Source organism: Stegodyphus dumicola, chromosome 1 (genome assembly GCF_044657685.1).
Source record: "Stegodyphus dumicola isolate Sdum_Otavi_A_Nest chromosome 1, ASM4465768v1".
NCBI lineage: Eukaryota > Metazoa > Arthropoda > Arachnida > Araneae > Eresidae > Stegodyphus > Stegodyphus dumicola.
In genome coordinates this window covers 149,508,355-149,530,605 of record NC_140768.1, presented here as the reverse complement: position 1 = coordinate 149,530,605, position 22,251 = coordinate 149,508,355, and the positions used below count along the sequence as shown (strand labels likewise).

The following is a 22,251-nucleotide window of genomic DNA, read 5'->3' as shown; positions in this document are numbered from 1 at the left end:
TACATTTTATGAACATTGATGACATAGCACACTTCCAAATGGCTATTGATTTCACATTTTTGTACCCCGAGTTTCTATACTGCATCATCTATCATATTTGAAGTCTTCCATTGGGCAAACATTAAGGAGTGCATTTTTGTACATAATGTACTGTTAATACATTATGTACAAAATGTACCTGGTGCTCACATGGTTTTTTTGTACATAATGTACTTGGTGCTCACATAACATACACAGCAAAACGTTGTACGTAAAGAAAATCTGGATAATTTCTCATTCTTTACTTGGATTCAATCATTATAATATGCATAATATTTTCAATATTAGAATTTTTAAATCTGATAAATCATTTACAGTAGCCCTAAACAATGGCACCTGTTCTACTGCACATTAAACATGGAGGCAGGCTGTTCTTTTTGGGGGGGGGGTGTTTAATTTATTTGATTACAGTATATTAACTTGGTTAAGGGTAGGATACTTTCATGGAGTACTTTCAAAGAGAAATTAGCTTACACATATTTCATATATGCGGAAAACTATGAAAACACATGTGCAGCCAACCTGTTCGCCAGAATGTGAACCCAGGTCGAATTATCAGTATTTAACTACTTTACTGCTTGGCTGCTAGCGAAGCCAGAGCTAGATATTTTATCACCTAATAGAATAACTGCTGGTTGCAAATTATGCCTTCCAGTTCCTGCCAAAATTCTAAAAATTTTGATGCTCCTATGTCTTGCTGCCCATAGCACTCATACGGGTTGCCCTGGCCACCGATGAGCATTAAACATGAAGGAAACTGGAACGTAATGGACCATATGATTACACTTGGTTTCAGACCTGTATGGGGATGCATAATGCATGACATAATGTGGCATTTTGTTGATGCAGACCATGGATGTGATCCTTGATGGTGTAGATGTATTAAGATTCATCTGGAAAAAATGAATTTATATTATTTATCCTTTTATTTGTAAAGTTCTATGCACAACTATAGCTGTAGTCACTTATAATGTTCTAACGAGGGTTTGGTTAGGTTATTTGAATATGGCAAAGCACTTAAGGGTTGCATATTTTTTCTATCAAAATTAGCTGAAACAATGGTCTTTTTAAAAAAACTACTTTACATTTTTGCTATGTAGCACCTACTTAGTTCTGAACTGAAGAATAATATAACTGTAACAGCCATACATATAGATTATGTTATCTTAATCATTGAGTCAAACAAGTGAGTTCACAGCTTAAGCATTCACCAGCTTTAGGAAAACCAGATTAAGTAGGATAGTGCTTTTTTTTTTTTTTTTTAACATAATTAAGTATCAATGTGCTTTAAAAATGATAATTCAAATTGTGACAAAGGTACCTATTGATTATTTATTACATCTCAGATTTTTAGAGGTAGCTATTTCCCAGCAATGATGTCTGTGCATTTTCTTTGGTGGTAAAGTGCCAATAAATAGTACTATTTAACTGTAACAGTCATGTATAATCATAACTGTCTTCTGATAATTGTGTATGTAATTTTATATTTCATTTTTGTTAGCCATGTTCTCATTTTATGAATATGGGTCTTTTTGATTTGCTAAAAATAATGAAAACAGAAAACTGTTCGTTTTTTCTAGTTTCAGTCTGCATGTCATGGGATAGTAAAAATCTCATAGAATGAAATAATAATCATTCCAAAAGCATATTGCAATAGTAAAGTTCTGATATATGCAAATAAATCATCATGTGGAAGAAAGGAAATTGGTTTGAGGGAAGCACAGCTTATTAATTTTTGTTCATCACAGTTCACAAAGTGTATAACTTACTCAAAATAATTCTCAAATGATGAATTTTGGTACTTTCTAATTTTCTGAACCTCACCAGAATGCTGTGAAAAAGTACTTATGGTCTAAACCATGTCGCGAGGAAAAATTGATGTGGCTACACATGTCACTAAAAATAATTTATGTGGCAACCCAAGTATACACATAGCATTCTCCCATACAGCACTTCTCCGGATATTTTCACCAGTGTGGTTGCAGATTATGATCCCTCCTATGGGAATTTCAGTACTTCAGCATTCGGGTGGACCATATACTGCAGTTTCTGTTGTCTATAGTAAAATCTTTGGCGACGTATCTTTCTGCATGTATACAACATAAAAGGCATCACATGCCTCTCTTTCCTTTCTCATTTTAGGATTCTGGTGCCAAAATTTTGCAATTTTCTGTTTTTTTTTTTTTTTTTTATTAAAAAGATTTATAGGGAGAACAACGATGAAAAAAAGCCTAGAATTGTGCGTGTCTTGTATTGAAGAAGAAGAATGTAAAACAATAGGTGGTGGTGGATGCAACGTTGAAATAAATTTAAAGATATGCAAACAAACATCCCTCTCCTAACTCACCAACTAGTTTGCAAATGCTCTTCAAAGTTGCCAATGAATTCATATTAAACACAGGAATTTTAATTTAATAACTTACATTTAAACACAAAAACTTATTTCTATGTTTCCCTTAATGGGAGAGCAAACATAAATATTGGTGCAAAATGTAGTTTAAAATATTAATGGTAAATTTAAAATACATTCAAAATGCAATTTGTCACACTAGATCATACCCATCTTTAGAAAAAAAAAAGTTAATTAAGTAGAAATAGATAGTGGAAATGAGACTGTGTATTTTAAAATATAAATGAAAATTTAGGATAATCCAAGCAATGTTTATGTGGCTATAAAGTATATTCCTTACTACCTTATGCATAGTAAAGGTTACTGATAGAATTAACTGACAACAGTTACTTTTAAAACAAGAATAATATTAAGAGCGATTGAAAGGTTATATTTAATTTAATGGACAATAGGCAATGTAAGCATATATATTTTGCTGTAAATTGACTGGCAGATGTTTTTCAGTAAAGGAAACGATCCCACGTGTGCTTTCTCTATATCACTACTTTGATTTAGTCCATCATTAACAATACTTTTTCTGGGATTTCATCTCAGGGTGAAAACTGAGATAAATTTTATGTGTATAATACTGTAAGCTATAATAAATATAACTGTAAGCTTTGTAATCTTGTTTTAAAAACTGTAGTTGTATTACGATAAAACATTAATAAACTATGTTAAATATTGTTTTCTCAACATTCTATTAGCAAAATAGAATATGGATATAACCCTCTCGAGCAAATAACCCTTTTCCTTCCTTTGTAATGATCCGGTATTTCTCAAGTGTGTACTGCATAAAGTAAAAATATATATTGACATATGAATTAATTCAGTTGTACATAAAATCACCTCTGATTTCTTAACTAATTTTTTTAAAGGATTAAAACATAACCGCTGTACGCCATAAAAGGATCCGATCCGAACAAGTATGGCTGGAGTAGCGCGTGCGCGCGCTATTACCAGCTCATGAGGAGAGCCAGTAGGCACATGACGGTAGAAAGTCTGACGTGGTAGGAGTTAAGAGAATGAGGTGAAGGCGAGCAAGATGCCGCAAGCCTAGGAATTAGGCCAGACAAGAAGACGCCCCGCTGACGGAGCAGTACAAGGTAAAGCAATCATGAGTTTTTATGATAAGCTATTGTGAGAATATACTAAATGACAGAACGAGTTTGTAGGAATACAAACTCTCAAAAGCATACATTTGCAGACATAGAGTTACAGTGAGAAAAGTGCAGTTTGCATGATCAGATATCATATAAAAGTTTCGATGAAATAATGAAAAAAAGTATTCATAAAAGCTATACACAATATATACAATTATATACAGGAATATTCTACATTATGTAGGAAAGTTCAGATCTCTGGCTAGGTGGGCTGCCAGCGGTCGTAACTCTTTGTCTTCCAGTAGTGGAATGTAGTCAAATACATGTAATTTTGACATGTGAGGGCATGTAACTGCTTTCTGGAAAAAGCTGGAGTTTAAGCGATGAAGATGCTCTATTACAATTTCAATTTTCAAATCCTTGTGTAAAGTCCTATCAGATACGAAACAATGCGCATTCGTGAAGGTGCGCAGCAACTTGTTCTGTGTAATTTGTAATTTAGACATGTCCCTGTCTCTAACTGATGCCCACGCAGGAGAAGCATACGTGAAGATTGGCGCGTCATAAAAGGTTTTTTATTACAACGGCTCGAGAAGCTTTACTACCACGTGACAAAACAAATGACGTCGAAAGCTCTATGTTACGTCTATATTCTTCTAACCAATAGCAGCGAAGCAGCTATCACAGCAGGAGGTACAGCGAGTACGTTTTAGGAACATGCGAGCGCACCTTCCACGTTTCCGAAATATCAGCAGATTAGCGCTATTCTAACCTGATTTCTTCCGTAAACATAGTTTTTATATGTAAAGCAATATGCATTACCTTTTTGTGGTACGTGCGAAGCCTAGTGAAAACTTTAGAAACTAATCTAACAAATAATATGCTGTGATATTTTATTAAATAGTAAATTCTTTTCGAATTTATTCTCATTATATCATAAACCATTTTAGAGCTAAGTGATAATATTTAAAAAGTCTATTTATGAGAAGCATTCCTTTATTTACAGAGTTAACTGATGAGTGTGATACCAAAAGACTATATAAAGAATTTTATGTATGTGAAGTTTATTACAAATTTTTGTGTAAGCTAGAGAGACATGTTTGCACATACAGAAGAGAAACATCATGCAACTGATACGGATACTAACCTGTCAGCCCCAAAATCTCCATTACAAGCACATCTGCTTACCTACAGTAGGGATGTGTCTAATGTGTGTAATGTATGTAACCACTCGTTTACGAGAAAAATTCACTTAGTGTCACATATGGCTATCCATACAGGAGAAAAACCTTATACTTGTGATGTATGTGGCAGGTCATTTACACATAAGAAGAATTTAGTAAATCATATGCTTACCCATACAGGAGAGAAACTTCACGTATGTGGTACTTGTAACAAGTCTTTCTCAAGGAAACAGGTTTTAATGGCACATCTGCGTATCCACACTGGAGAGAAGCCTTATGCCTGTACAGTTTGTAATAAATCATTTACGCAAAGATCTGATTTACAATCACATTTGCGAATTCACACAGGAGAGAAGCCTTATGTATGTGATATGTGTAACAAGTCATATCGACAAAAGCAAGCATTAACAGAGCACTTGCGTAATCATACAGGAGAGAAACCTCATGTATGCGATGTGTGTAATAGCTTATTTACGAGAAAGCAACGTCTAATAGCACATATGCGGATTCACACAGGGGATAGACCTTTTGTATGTGATGTATGTAGCAAGTCATTTCTTCAAAAACATGATTTAGTGGTGCATACACGTATCCATACGGGAGAGAAACCCTATCTTTGTGATATATGTAGCCAATCATTCAGACGAAGGCAACATTTAAAAGACCATAAGCGTATCCATACTGGAGAAAAACCATATGTATGCAAGATTTGTAACATCTCATTTTCAAGAACACATGATTTAAAGGTGCATCAACGTATTCACACAGGAGAAGAACCTTATGTATGTAATATATGTAACAAATCTTTCAACTATAGGTGTAATTTAATGACACATTTGCAGATCCATACAAAGCATTAGCTTTATGCATAAAACAAACTATTTGTAAGTTTTTTTTTATACCACTGGGTATTCACACCAATGAAAAGCCTTTGCAGATACATGCAACAGTTTTTTTTTTTTTTTTTTTTACATACAAGGGATGTTGTTATTGAAAGACATCCCTTGTATGTAAAAAAAAAAAAAAAAAACCTGTATAGTTTGTTATTGAAAGACAAGAAGGCAGATTTTCTACTTTCAGTTGTGTTAAAAATATTACAGAAATCTTAACATGTACATAGGTTACTTGTTGGTGCATAGGCTACCAAGTTGCCAAAGCTGCAACCATTTGGTCATTTGCATAAAGACTTGTTGATGGAAAATGACAGTGCTGCTGTATGAAGTTTTTCATTTTTTTTAATTACTTTATGTTTCTGGTTTATGGATTGAGTTTTAAGGAGGAAATGCTTTGTTACTTTTTTATTATCTCCAAACCCACTGAAAGTCACAAGAAAGTACTGATGAAGCAATGCATCATGTCATTATAAAGTATTTATGTAATAATAGCCTATATATATGGCTTACATGCCTGTAGAAGGCTTTTCAATTTTGTGGATATTTTTGCTGGTGTGACTGCAGATTATGAATGGTCTAATGGGAATTTAATCTCTGGTGAAATTTTTTATATGTTTTTCTCCATGCATAGAGCATAATGTGACTCGCATAAAGTCATCATGCTCATTCTTTTTTCCTTCTCATTTTAGGGTTTTAGTGCTAAGTTTGTGTAGTTTACTTCCCTCTTCCAGCAAATACAGATTGCTGTAAACATGGACAGCAAAATAATGCAATGCAGAAAGGTAGGAAGTGTACGTATCTTCTATGGGAAATTAAGAATGTAATAAAATAGGCGGCACTGGATGCATCGTTGAAATAGATATAAAGATACCCAAACAAATATTTCTCTCCATTTAGGAGACAAGCCTTATTTATTTATTTATGTTATGCTTGTAGCAAGTCATTAACACAAAAGTAGCATTTATTAGGGGCATATACATTTTCACACAGGAAAACCTTTTATATGTTTTACTATCACTGCACAACCTTATGTATGTGCTTCTCCTCGCTCTTTGCTCATGTGTGTGATATATGGAACAAATTATTTACATAAAAGAAGGGTTTAGTTAACAAATATACATATTCACACCGGAGAGATGTCCAAAATTGTTCATGCGATGGCAAAATTTAATAACGCAAATCCTTATTTAACGTACTTATTTAACGTACTTATTTAACAAGACAAACTTATTGTATGCAATAGATGCAACAAACCAATCAGCTAGAAGCAGGATTTGTAGTATATTCACACTAAACATAAGCTTCTTTAATATATTGTATAAATCAAGCATTGTTGTACAGTTTCTGTCATGAAAGAGATAGGTTTCTGTTAAGGAATTTTTAAGTGAACTGTCTGATGTAATAGTGAGATAAGCCTTATCTAGAGAGTTTTAATTACTGGAAATAAAACTTGAAATCAGCAACAAATGTTCTATAGCTCTGTTTATTGAGAAACACCATGTATGTGGTAAATACGTCAAGTTTTTCACACACATAAAAAACAGCTCTTAGTAGTAGATATGATGTTCAGTTATGAGAAGTATCACATATGAGATATGAAAAATACAATATGTGAAAACAAAATTGTTAATTATGACTCTATTTCTATGTTCTTGTAGAAGAGAGACTTGATACTTGTATATGTTGCATTTGATGCTCATCACAATGATCTCTTTCATGCTGAATTAAAATGGGAAAATCAATAAAATTGCTTATCAGGTGTAATTTGTCAATTTTCACCATTTTTTTAATACCATCAAAATATCGATATTAACATATTAAGTGGAAACACTATTTAGCAGTTAATTCGGTGCCATTCTCTAAATGTGTGCCAAAGTCCCAACAGTGTTTGATATGGCTTAATGGCAAAAACTGTGTGTGATGCTTTATTTGTGCACTCTTCTCTCTCTCTTTTTTTTTAACTCTCTGGAGGTTTTGAGAAAAATAACGTATTGTTTTCTAAAGTGTTGCCAGCTTTGTCAACAAAAACTTTTGAAAAGTGCAGAACCTTTCTTTCACAGAATGCACCAAAAGCATTAAGTACTTTTTTTATCCCTCCACGCCTACGGAGAATCGTCAAGTGATCAAAATTAGTGTCGGCTGTAAAAATAGCAATCACTGTCAAAAGTTTGCCCCTTGGTAGTTTCCAAGAAGGTATATGTAAGCGTTTGTGATCCAACTTGTAACAGTAAGTCGAGGTTTATGTTACCAAATCTAAATTTTGTGAAAAAATTTTGTGCAAATCAAAACATTAACACTAGAATTACCGCGGGTGTCATTTTGACCCCTTGATAAGATATCTGCATATTTCTCTATATGATAAAATATATTTGTTAAAAATTAAAATAACGCAAATTATGACAACTACAGTTTATCTTAAAGAATATAGAGACTTTGCAGGTATGTAGTCAAATAATGAACAAGCATTTAAATATTTCCATCGGAAAATGTAATTTTTTTTTCCATTTTTGATAGCTTACATTTCAGAAACACAGAAAATAAAATGTATAAATATTTATGCAAATGTTTCCAAACAAAGTGGTTTTTAATCCAAATATTAAAGTATTTTAAAACAAACTTTTTGCTATAAAGAGTACATAGAAATATTTTATTTATAGATAATTAATTAGTCAGCACAGCAATTAGCCCACAAGCTTATCTTTCTGATTTTTTGTGTACAATATCCGCATACATATTTAGGTACTTATGTATTATCGCAACCAGGTTGGTGCGATTTGTAAGTTTGAGTAAAAAAGTATGAATAGAAAGAAAATGTACATTTATTAATTACAGATAATTTTTAATACAGTTTTCAAGATGATGATGGGCTGTTCCTCTCTGTTTTTTGTTGTACCATTTGGCTGAGCCCCACATGCGCTCTGTTGTGTGTGAACGCCCGTGTTGGGATCCACAAAGTTATATTTGTGATTAACAGTTCCATGCAGAAATCCAGCATTTTCAAACTCACTTGTATTGTATCCTTTCCAGCAATCCGAATAAATGATGCTTCCTTGATATTTTCGCAAATTTTTTCCATGAGGGTAACAGCGCTTCTGTTAGGTACAGTAACGAAAACAGTCTCTTTCTTTTCTCAGCAAATTCCGCCGAAAACCCATTGCTGTGGTAGTACACGCCCAGTGTTATTTTTTCTTTTTACAAATAAATTCTTTTTACAAAACTGCGTATAACATGTACGGTTGCCGTAAGTAGGGTCGCCAAAAATGCCGATTTATGCGAATTTTGGCCTGGTTGCGTTAATACCTAAGTACCCATATTTATTACAGATGTCGCAAATATTAGAAGTTTTGTTAACTTTGCATTTCCTTACTTGACATTTCTTCCTTTTTTTTTTTATTCCTTTGACTGTTGTCCATCCACAAAGCCACTTGAAGACAGAACAAAATTGTTTTTACTAGATATATATTCTTCTCTTAGTTCTTCTGCCAAACGCAATAGAAAATACCTTCTGCTGATATTTTCTTTTGTAACTTCCTTACACAGAATCTACGCATTTGTGCCTACTAAGTCCAAAATATTGTAGAATACATGTACTGGCCAACGGCATGATGGTGCTTTCACGGTGTACTTTCTTGCCATTTGATCTAAAACACGTATCCCGAATTTTGTAGAATTGTAAAACTTTATTACGTCAGGAACCTTCTTTTCATTAGATTCGAATTCAACTGATGAATGGAGTGTACTTAACAAAATTACATTTTTGTTCCTTTTACCTTGATATGATGTAAGTGTTATATAGTCATGTTTCATCACAACTGAAGAAAAAGAGTTAGTTTCTTACATTTTTGAAATTAGAGGGAATTTCTCTTTTTGAACGATTTATTGTTCCAACATGACTCAATCCTTTTGCTTTTAGGGATTTTTTAAGGATTACTGATGTAAAGAAACTGTCTGAAGTTATATTTCGGCCAGTAGTTTTGTAAGGATCAGCTAAACGATTTACTACATTCTCTCCTAAACTTTGATCACTTGGTCTCATTTCATCTTTTCCTAACTATGAAAATCCGTTTAATAAGTATTTCGTCCTAACATCTGCTGCTAGCCAAAATTTTATTCTGAATTTATCGGGCTTGTAAGGCATATACTGCAAAAATCGGCATCTTGTTTTTGTAGGGAATAACTGTTCGTCAGTCGTAATAGGTTCATTTGGTTTGTAGCAAAGCTTACAGTTTTCTCTAAAAGTATTCCATACCTCGGATATTAGTGCAAATTTATCATACTGCAAACGTGAAGACCTGGTTAGTTTATTATCAAAACGAAGAAATTTAATATTTTCCAAAAACCTATCTCTACTCATAGTTTCATGAGAAAACTTTGGTCCCCAAGTCCTGGACCACAAACTAAGAATTGGTAAACCCTTGGCGGCTAATGCCCCCCTTACGTACAACAGTGCTATGAATTCTTCCAGTTCTGCTAATAAAATAGTGAAAGAGTCATTATGAAGTTTACACTTGGCTTTAGCATCAGTACACTCCTATATGACGCGTAAATTTTTTTCATTTATTGTTAACTTCCATGCACTAAGAGCTTTACCATAACAAATGTGATGTTTAGCATAGGATGTCGGTCCAGAATTTTCTCGCCAGATATTTTGAAAGGTCGCCGACCAGAAGTATTTGAAGTATTTTCTACTTTCCATACAGTTCCATCACTAGCAATTTCTTTACAAGTGTTAGTCTGAATTACGTTGAATTATATATTCCCTTTTGAGCGTCTACTAGTTCCCGCTTTGGCATTCTTAGGTACGGCAGAATTTGAACTCGTAGAAACAAATCCATTTGTACTTTCACTTGAGCTAGAGGATGATATTTCCTGATTACTCTCTATAATAAATTAAGAATCACAAGATGTTTCCTTTCCATTTTTATATGTAGAATTATTTTCAATTTCAGAACCAGAATCGGCATTAGATAGTTCTTGCATCAGTTTCACGATTTCTTCATGCGTTAGTCCTTTTCTATGCGCCTTTAGTACATCACTATAATAAATTCATGTAAGTAGAATAAAATTTTCCACTAAAACTTGTTATGAATAATAAACAAAATATCTACGAAAAATCTATAAATGTTCAACTCAACGTTCAGCTCATAATAATCTCTTTTCTCTATTTTCTTTCCACAAAGAAAAGTATCCTGCATATTTCATCTGACTGGCAGATGTGAAACTACACAGACCCACCACATTTTTTTCCTTTGTTTGTATTTTGTTTAGCAGGTGCAAATAAAAATTGTTTACAGAAGTAATAGTGTTCAGATAATACAATGGAATGTATTCACATTTCCTTTCTCTCAAAGGGGTCAAAATGACACCTGCCGTACTTCTAGGTATAATCATTTGTTAGGGCTAAAATAAAAATACGATTTTCCTGAAATCTTTACTGTTTCGTAAATCACAATTATTTAGGAAAAATCGAGAAAAAATTAAGATATTTGCGAAAAAAAAGAAGATCTGTCAGAGAGAAAAGTTCGCTAGGTGTCAAAATGACCCCTTCTGTAATTCTAGTGTTAAAAGAAAAGAATTATAATTTTTTTTTTCGTTCATAAACCTGCATGTATATGTGTGTGCACGTGTTTATATATATATTTATTTATTTAACTCTTTACGAGCAATGTATATGCATACATACATAATATCAAAATGTTTTTGTATTTTTAGTAACTTCACTTTAATTACTTAATTTACCTCTTATACAGTCAAAAGTCTTTAATCTGGACTCGTCGGGACTTCGGCGATTCTGGATTATAGATCATCAGTGTAAATCTGGTATGATGGCATGCAGAAATTATAAAATAAAAAATATGAAACCGTAATTTATGAAATAAAGAGCAATTATGATCTAAAGGGTATCAAAATTTATAAAAAAAAGCTTAATATTTATTTGTTTACTTTATTAAACATTTCTTTCAATGCATGCATGCATAAAGCATACATTACGCATAGTCGAAAGTAGAAAATTGCAACCAGAAAACTATTTGGTATGTATTCATGATATTTATAATGACAAATTTTATTTAAATCATATCAAAGACGGAGTACATCGAGATGAAATTCTACATGTAGTAATGAATCATAAGCCGAATAAAATAAAAACATTTGCCCTGAAGATAAGGATAGTGCTGACAGATCAACTTCCAGTTCATTTCGTGCTGTGATCTCCCACAGAGCAGCGTGAAATTGATAAACAGATTTCGGAATGGTTAGAGAAACAAAAGGATATGCCTATATCCATTTTTCGCAGCAATTCCACTTTTTGTTTGATGGACATCGAAACGTGCTTTCGCTTTGTAGATCCTTTCGCAGCTCCAGAACCGGAAATTCGGTACATTTCCGTTTTGCCGGCGCAGACGATAAAGTCGCCAATAATGGTACAACCGATGCCAAATGGAATATCCTCGCTGGTAACCTTTTACTCTTCATTTCGAAAACAATTTGCAGCCATTTCTTATCAGATTGATTGTTTCTTTCAATACTGGTATACTACAATTACATAGAATTTTTACCAGATAGTTCAATTTTATGCCCTGTGGGCGGTACTTAAGTGAATTAGGATGCAATCACACCTGATGGCGAAAATACAGAAAACGGAAAGTCAAGGGTTAACTTCATCAATTTTAATGAGAATAAACTACCAAAGTAAAGCACTGCGGTTTTACATAATTTCTGGATAAGCTATTCATATGAATTGAAATAATTCTTGCATTTAAACTTGTATTCCAAATTGGGATTTAACTTGAAGTTAATGTAGATAATTACTGAGTGAATTAGATTTTTGTAGCATAGTTTACGTGGGATGAGATCACTTGCGATCACGTGATATGAACCGGCGAATCAGAATGTGGTACCATGAAAGTATAGTAAATTCTTAAATTAATGTCTTTTTACAAATTTATTATTCTTATTTATTAGCTTTTTTACAAAATTTTTATACCTTCAAAATAAGAAATTCTTAGAACTAACATTTGTCAACATGTTTTATGTGTATACTGTGTGCTGTCGCCAACAAAGTCTGCTTGGCGAGATTTGCGCTGGCGAAACGGAAAAGTACCGGAAATTCTTTTTGACATAATCGAAAATTCAAGCTTACTTTTACAAAATTGCTCTAACAGTCTGCAAAAAATAATAAGCCGGATCCAATTAGAAGATTAAGGAACAGCGCAATCTGCACCATTAACTGAAATAGATAATTAGATAATTTTAGCTTAGCTTATACCGTTCATTATACATTAAACACGCATGCGTAAACATCATATTATGCACATGCGTAAATGCATTATACATTTACCGCACGTGCAGAAAGTTTGTAGCTTTGAGGTCCGAATACTCTTTTCAGAAGATTCCTAAATACTAACAAATTATAATTTAATTTTTTAACTACTTCTCAAACGAATTGCATTTTTGTGTGATGTTTGTTTCTTAAGAAATGTAACACATTGAATAAATTGATAGCACAAATCTCAAATATACTGTATTTTTGAAAAGATTAATATGTAATTTCTTTTAATTGTTTGTTATATCTAATAAAATCTGGAATTCTCTCCTAATTTTAATTGAAATTTTAACAATTTTAACTGCAACATTAACTGAAATAGATAATTAGATAATTTTAGCTTAGCTTATACCATCTGTTTTACATAAAACGCTCATGCGTAAATGTATTATGTGCATGCGTAAACGCATTATGTATACTGCGCGTGTGCAGAAAGTTTGTAGCTTTGAGGTCCGGATTATAGATCATTCCAGATTATGGAAGTCTGGATTAAAGACTTGACTGTATATGATTGCTTGCCTAGGATAGAAGCAATATTTTCTCACTGAAACAATATGATTTTCGATAACCTTATTTTTTTAATAAAGAAAAAGTAAAATATCTTGATAACTTAGAAAATTTCTTATTTTGTATGCAGCTTCAGGTATTTTTCATCCAGAATTTATTTGAAACTACGGATATAAATAATGTTTCATAACTTACTTGATATAATGACAGAACTAATTAACTGAACATGAAGTAAAAAACTTGTTTATTTTCTAATCATAATCACAGACATCTAAATTTCTGTCATGCAATTTTGCGCTTTTGTGTACAGCAATAAGTAAGGAAAGCTGCAAATTTATTAATTGTACCGAATGATATTGTTTTCTTTAAAATCTAAGAAAATATCAGTATATTTTACTATTTCAGTACTTATTGTTCTGGGGGGGCTAAGAGCAAATAAACAGTTGCCCTTAGAAATCTGCGTGTTAAAAAATTATAAGAAATTGGATTTTGATGAATGATTGAATCTTATGGTTTTATTAGTCTCCATACCTTTAATTTATTTTCTCTCTCTCTATATATAGAAAGAATCAAACAGAGACACTAGTCTAATGCTCTTGTTACTTACTTATTTTTTTAATTTTATTTAATTTGATTATAGTAAAACACCCAAAGGTTATTTGCCTAAGGATAGGGATGTCTTCGTGGAGGAATTTCTGAGGGAAGTTGGCTCGTATACATGTTTTGCACATGGGGAAAACAAAAGAAAACACCTAGGCAGTGAGCTTGTTCGTGGGACTCAAATCCTGAGCTGAATTACCAGTGTTCAGAGAATTTGTTGCTAGTCCGCCTGATGGGCCAACGCTCTTGATGCTTTCTATGCAACATTAGTTTTTGTATGTGCATTCAGAAAATTAAAATATTTTTTTTTAAAATTTTACAGTTAAATAGAGGTAATGCATAGTTTTCAATACTAGGCAATTACTTTTCAACCCGATTTTATATATGTATTAATATATCACATTTCTGCTCATATGATCTACATATGTATCAGATAACTAGCTACTTTTGACACTTATTTCTGGATATGTATCAGATAACTAGCTACTTTTGACACTTATTTCTGGATATGTATTATTTTACAACTTTTTCTGCTTTGAAAACCCAAGTATTGAAACATTATGTGTAGGCTTGTGAAACAGATATTCTCGTATAACTAACTATATTATAATCTCATATTATTCAGTTCTCAAATAACTATGATAGAAATATGCTTCTATTATTTACTTTGGCACGTTTCAGATAACCGGCCCTTGGCGATTTTTCGGCCGCCATCTTGGATTTCAAAAATGCGCTTGGCGGCCAAAATTGTTATCCCTGTCCGAGGGAATTCGGAGAGGGAAAACAATTCTGAACTACCAAACATGCAACATGCAAAGAACAAGACAAAATTTAACTTACCCCAATTTATGCTGACATACTGACGATTATAATATTTTTTGCTGAGCACAAGTTTATGAGATATAAATTAAATTACTTAAATTGCATTCAATGAGATTAATTTAATGTGGATGATCAAAATAAACTAAACATTAAAATTTTAATATTCTTGTTTTTTCCATTATTTAGTAATTCTTAATTTATCTACATGACTATAATATATGTAATATTTGCTTTAAAAAATATTTTAAGCCTGAAATCACTTTAGACTTAAGTTTCATTAAGTATAGTTCTTATGTTTAAATGTTTCGATCGAAATACAGAAAGTGCAAAAAATTAGAATTTTCTGCAAATCGCATATTTGAAAACAGCATTAAAAAATACAGTTTCATACATTTAAACTAAAAGAAATATGTCATAAAAACAATTAAGAACTGTACCCTTATATATATAATAAATTTATAAACTATTTTGGTAAATCTAGGAAAGCTGTCAGCTAAAACATACAGTAAAAGTTTTTTAAAAAATTCTTTTAGTATCGTTAATAAAAGATTAAGTATGGATGTTAAGTATTTACTTTATTCTGGTATCATCCTCCAACAATATACGGAATTAAAGTTAATTTATATTAGAATATAATTTAAATACATACAAATAAAATGTATTAAAATTAAGACTTACTTTAGTTCGCGCCAAAAAGCGGGTAACGACTAGTTACGGTTGCAGTGAACAATGAATTCAGATCGTTAAGTTAATAATTTTGGGCAACATTTATTTTTTAGTTTGCATAATTTTTCTGATATTCAGACGCTTTTGTTTATTCACAATCTACCTTTGTACTCATTCTAGAAACAAATATTTAAGGTCTTATCTGTACAGTTCATAATTAATATTACTGCTGTTTAATTTGATTAAAATAAAATAAATAAAAGGAGTATTTCAAACAGAATGATATAGGTTATTTCGCTCCAAACAGTTATACTAATTAACCCTTTGCCATCGGGAACGTATTTGTGGTTCTACTTCTGTGAAGTGCCCCAATAACATTATATTATAAAGCAGGGCACTTCGCGTAATGCGCAGTAATCGCGACGATACTGTAAGTAGATACCTTTCGCAGTTGAGAATTTAGCGCCGATTAGTAATTAATCAACTATTTGCAATTCGAAATTACAATTTTAGAATAAAAAATTTTAATATTGAAACTTTCAAATCTTTTTTAAGGAAAATGTAATTTTTTTTAAGTGCCATTCTAGCTAATAACCTTTTTTAACCATTCTAGCTCCGGTTTACTTATTATATCTGTCTCCTATTTATCACAGTATAAATGGAGTCTTGGCCCAATTAAATAAATCTAAGATGATCAATTAAGAAAATTTATAGACATATATAATAGTAACGTTGTTGTGTCCCAGTGGGTTAACTTCTATCTGTATATTGGAGTATCAGGAAACTGTAGTTTCCTGATAAGGGTTCAAACCCTTTATTAACTCTTTAAAATTTACAATGCGTGAGCGTCAACTCGACGCTAACAAACTTCGCCTCTACTTAGGTGGTAACTGAAAGTCAGGTAATTGAAATTAAAATTTGAAATGTTTAACAAGTGATAAACTAGCCTACAGGGCTTAGCGAGGTCCCAAACTTCAACCCCTTCCAAGCTAGCGGTAGCAAAGCAATGCAATTAAGCCACTTGAACCCAGGGATAAATAGAAAGGCCTAGCTCATTTCTTTGTTCGACTCCTCGCCGACGCGAGCCTAATGGGGAAAATTAACAGGCAGTAATCTGACGTCACTGTGATGCCACCTGTTCTGATTTCCCGCATTTAAAACTGTAGTTTCATTCAGCTGCGAGACGATTTTCTAGAAGTTACATATTCCAAATTAATTTTAATCATATATATATGTCTGTTTTCTAATAATGTATATATTTAAAATAATTTATATATATGTAATTTTAGTCAGTTTTTATTTTAAATTCTATATTGTAATGTACCATTTACGTAATATGGCTTTTTGCGCTGTAGTAAATTGCCATAGCACTTACAGAAGTACGAAAGGATGAGATATTTTATTTCATGGGACCAAAGGATCCAAATGAGGTTTTGCTTTTGACGAAAGAATGGATACACAAATGTCAAAGACAAGATTCTGTTAATGCGAAGAGCGGAAAAATCTGCAGCGAACATTTCTATGCAATGTTTATGAAGATGATATGAAAAATCGCTTGTTTGGATAGCCACAAAAAGAAACTATTGAAATGGAATGCTGTGCCGAAAGTAAATTATGATGACAATAATAAATCGAAATTGATGATGACAATAGTAAATCAAATTTTAATGATTTTGAAATAAAGCTCACAAATGAAAATATAGATATCCCTGAATGCCCTAAGTTTAAGGATAAACAAGAATGCATTGATAATTTGAGGAACAAAATAATATCCTTAGAAAATTGTATTAAAGTATTGAAAAATAGAGAAAAGAAAAATTTTAGAATGTTTGTTCAGCGGCGAAGAAGGTGGACGACATCTAGACAGAAATTGGTATCAGAAATTAAAATCTCAAATAGCGAAATTTTTTTTGGGGGGGGGGTAAGCACAAATCGGAGAATTTGAAAAAATGTATAAAGCAAAAAATGTAAAATGTAAAGACGCAGATTAATGTATTACTGAAAAAGAAGGAAAAAAAATCAGGTGGACTAGTGAAGATATTTCACGTTGCATTGTCATAAGAGCTCTGTCATCTTAAAGCTATGATTTTTGGAAAGAAAAAAAATTAAGAAAAAAAACTGGAATATCTTTACCTAGTATTAGCAAATTAAAGAAATGGTGCGCTAAATTTTAGTGTAGTCCAAGAATTCAAAGTGATGTTCTTACTCTAAAGAAGGAAAGAGGCGAATATTTGTATTCTGTAGAAAAAATATGCGTTCTCAGTTTCGACGAAATGCATATAGATTGAAAAACTCTGCTATGACTCTAAACTGGACCAAGTTCTCGGTTCTTTTCAAAATGTGCAGTTTGTTTTAATCAGAGGTCTCGTTTCGCGCTCTGCCTCAAATTACTGAGAAACCACGTTTTAGATAAAGGATTTGTTTTAGAAGATGGAACTGTTTTAAATTTTCTTATTATTAAAGAGGTTTTAAATAGAGATTGAGAAGAAATCAAATTATGTTACAAACTAAAACCGAATTATTTAATGGTCAAGGGAAACGAGAGGCAAAACGTCGCTCCAGAGAAAACAACATTTTCAAAAAGTACCGCAAAAGGTATACTCCACCCCACAGGAAATCAAAAAGCATCTGACTTCTATGAGTTAACCGATAATATCTTCGGTATTATGAATAGTACCAACAAGAATAACAAGTATTTAACAAACTAATTTTGTTAAGTACTTGTTAAAGTTATTCTTATTGTATCCTTTGTAACTAATTATTGATTAGATTTTGTGCTAAATTAGCATTCTAGATAAAATATAATAGTATAAAACATTAAAGTAATTGGCATAAAAAGACTTGCTTCCTTTACTCACAGTTTTGAAAAATTAAATAACTGTATTAGGTACTCTGAGTAAAGCTATTTTGTCAAAATTAAGGTAACCATCTTACATACATTTATTTAATTGTAATATAGATATAAGTATAAATTACAAAATTATTTTAAAAAATTTAATATTGAATCGGAAGAGAATTATAACAATGTAAAATTTACAATTAGGCAAAAAATCAAATGTAGGTTAGCAGAAATGTTGCCATATATGTCATATATGTTTAAAACTATGTCAATGTAAAATTGTTTTTTGAGTAAATTTAAATAGCTGCTATTATAGTTATCTTAAATGCAGTATAAAAATTCTCTCAGTTCACATGCAGATAAAGAAATAATTAGAAATAAACGTTCATTAAATAAAAAACCTGCAAATAAAAATTGAAAAAAAAAAACCCACGGAACTTATGTTAAAAGAGTAGCACATTTTATCTATTATTTTAAAATCGAGTAAATATTATTACATTTTTTAATGGTTCAGTCTAAAATGCATAAAGCAGTAACATTGTCTCTTCCAAATTAAAGCTATCTTTCACACACAGCTCATTTCAAACGCTGGTTCAAAATCGCTAATTTTCAAGCTGTGAATTGCATCTGCGCGCTCAGTGTCATCATGGCTACGTCATCACTTCTCACTTTCTGCTTCAGAAGGAAAAGCTCTATGAGCTAGCCCTTCTCTTTTAGTCCTGACTTGAACCAGCAGTAAGCAAACGTACCTACGGCAGAGACAGCAGCTAAAGCCCATCTCTCTCTCTTTATCTGTTGCATCTCTCAGGGCTACAACGTGCAGGTTATAAATTAAATAATCGCAGCAGGATTATTTAATTTATAACTATTTATTTTATAATATAAAGATTTAATATGGATATCTCACACAAGCTGAAAACGTTACATTACTTTAACTAGTGCATACATATAACTGAGTGAAAAGGAAATTTCCCCGCTTAGTTCGCAGTTAAAGAAAAAAATAAGAATAATAAAAAAATAGTCCAATGAAATGCGGCGCTCCTTCTGTCGACCTTCGCTGAGCCGTTACGTAATCGTTTGTCTTCCGTCTCCAACATTATCCTACCAAAACTCGACTTTTAACTACTTCCTTCAACATAGAAAATTTGCATGCGTTCACGCGCGCATTTACAACATTTAACTATTCTGGCACTGACAATTAGGGGAATGAAGGCTTATAGGAAATTTTTAATTAAAACTTTAAATTATTAGTTAAAATAAATATAAATCCCTACAAGGTTTTAAAAGTGATGTTTAAAATTTCAGCCAATTTTCAGTAATGCATCCCCGTCCTCAACTTCACATGGATTGCCAAATATTTTAAGGCACCTTCAATTTCGTAAATCAGTAGTATCAACTTTTGAGGTTTTACAGCAAACCCTACATTAGAAAAAACAGGCATTTAATACACATTGGTCTCAAGTGTCTATGAGAACTTCGACACCGGTTCACCATGCCCCAATCCAACACTTCACAAAAGTTTCACTAAATACTCGCCTGTGTGATGAAATGGGCTGGAGTCCCTTGGGGCTGGAATCGCAAACAGTGGAGTCATGGGATCATCGTTCAAAAGTCATGCAAAATCTCGCCTGCAAAAATGTTATTCTTCGGAGTACCTAATTTTCATAGTAGTCGGAATTGACTCATTAAGCAGTTTCTTCCAAGTACCTAGTTTGGGTAGTAGTAGGTATAGACTCATTAGACAGTCATCAACTTACATATTAAAATGGTGAAGCGGTGTTAAGTAATGTGACTGAGGAGCAGTGCGTTCTTCTGGACCCATAGTTTGCGCTGGGATCGCGAAGACCTCTTTACAAGAAAAGGACTCCATAAATACATCTTAAATTCTAGATCACAAGTGTTCTGGAAAAAGAATCAAGACTGTTTGATAACTAGTTCATCATAAAGGTACTTGCACCCATGTGCAGATTTTGAAAAGGCCTTGTTAGGAATGCCCCTGCCTGAAGATATACGTTCCTGATGAGTATCATTTTCTAACTTCAGAAAAGCGTTGTAATATCTTGTTATTTAATAAATAAATATAATTATTGTTGAAGTGGCAAAGCCATATTTGTATCAAACCGTTACTCAGCAACGAGAGATATTGTTTAAAAAAAAGATTTTGGATTCTGAAGATTTTTCCAGCTAGGAGTAGTATTAAAATTTTGCCACTTAAGAATTGTATAAAATTTGTCTATCACCGAGAGCTAGAAATAAAATTTATGTTCTACTAAGAAGATTGTCTCTTTTGTAAATTACTGCAAAATACATTACAGTCTTAATAAATTGGAGGTTCCACCGAGGTACTGGAAATTAGGAGTGCAATTATCAATTTCGATGGTGCTGGTCTCCTAATCTCAGAAATTTACTGAATTTTTTACAACAAGTTTGCTAATACCAATTGCCAAGTTTGTTTATTTCAAGGATAAATGGATGTAAGAAGTCTGCCGTTTTAAAGCCAGACTTGAAGCGGATCATTCAAAGATTATCTTCTGTGTTTCTGTAACTTGCGTCCGAGCAAAAACTGTCAAAAATAGGATACTGCTGATCTCTGAAGATAAGATTAACTTTTGGTTTTCTTAAAAAAGCTTTTATTGAATTTTAATACTTTGTTTCAGAATTATAGTTTATCGTGTAAGATTTTGTTTAAAATAACTGACGCTAAAAATATTCAGTTTAAATTAATAATTGGTATTTGTGGTAAAGAAGTATTTTGAAATTATTATTTATGCTTTACTTTTATTTGTATTGAATTTTTATGTTGATAAATGATATGTGTAAGCCATCCCGGCATTTATAAAAAAAAAGAACTGCTAGCTGAGTTTTTGAATTTGTTGCCAAGCAGGCGCGTGAAAATAAGTAATAACGTCAAACTGACGTAGAGTGAATTGATTATACTGCAGAATTGGCAAAGTTCTCGCCATCCAGGCGTGTGGTAGATAGTAACGTCATCCCGACGTATTACAGATTGTATATTCTAAAAGTTGTATTGCCAAACTGGCAAAAATTGTTTTTGTTATCGCCAACCAGGCGTGGAGATAGATAGTAAAATCGTCAAAATGACGTTGGTAAAATTCCATTGTATTGACTAACTGGAAAAGGTGTTTATATAGTTATAGCTAACGAGGCTTGTGAATAGTGAGTTAAAACGTCAACCCGACGTAGTATTAAATTATTTTGTGCCAACCTGGCAAAGTTGTTTAAATAATTCTCTCCAATTGGTTAGTGTGAATTTCGTATTCGAGAAATTAAATCTCGCCAGAAATTATATATTTTTAATACAAGTACGAGCTTTTAGATTGAATTTCAAAAGGAAGTCTATTAAAAGTAACTTGTGTCAACATGTCATTCTTAGCTGGGAGTAAAAAACAGGATTTAAAAGTACTAGCAGAAGAGTTAGGTTTAACCGTGAAACCTGAATTTAAGATTGCTCAATTGCATAAACTGATTACTGAATGTCCCGATTATGATGAGGAGTTTACTCGAGAACTACTGGCTGCAACTAGAGAAGAAAGGGAACGAAAAGAAGAATGCGAAAGAGAAAAAGAAAAGGAACCCGAAAGAGAAGAAAGAGAAAAAGAATGCGAAAGAGAAAAAGAACGCGAAAGGGAAGAAAGAGAAAGAAGAGAAGAACGCGAAGGAGAAGAAAGAAAAGAAGAGCTTGAAAGAGAAGAGCGAATTAGAGCCTTTGAGCTACAGAAACTTCAACTGGAAGCAATGGCTGCCACAGCACAGCCGGTAGAAACTACGCAGTTACCTGAGCAGCCTTTAAAAATCAGAATTCACGATGTCATGCCACGTTTCAACCCTAAAGAAGATGAAATAAGTTTATTTCTGGTGTTATTT

General features: G+C 32.5%; 1 protein-coding gene across 1 annotated transcript; it reads left to right on the top strand.

Moving 5' to 3' along the window:
- The first annotated feature begins 3,430 nt into the window (after positions 1 to 3,430).
- LOC118204631 (uncharacterized) lies at positions 3,431 to 7,372 on the top strand. Its single transcript, XM_085821933.1, has one exon. The coding sequence runs from the start codon at positions 4,628 to 4,630 to the stop codon at positions 5,573 to 5,575; it is 948 nt and encodes a 315-aa protein (XP_085678059.1). The 5' UTR covers positions 3,431 to 4,627; the 3' UTR covers positions 5,576 to 7,372.
- Positions 7,373 to 22,251: the final 14,879 nt, after the last annotated feature.

Bases quoted from the DNA above. Each gene is read 5' to 3' on its own strand.
- LOC118204631 (XM_085821933.1), top strand. From the start codon at position 4,628: ATGTTTGCACATACAGAAGAGAAACATCATGCAACTGATACGGATACT.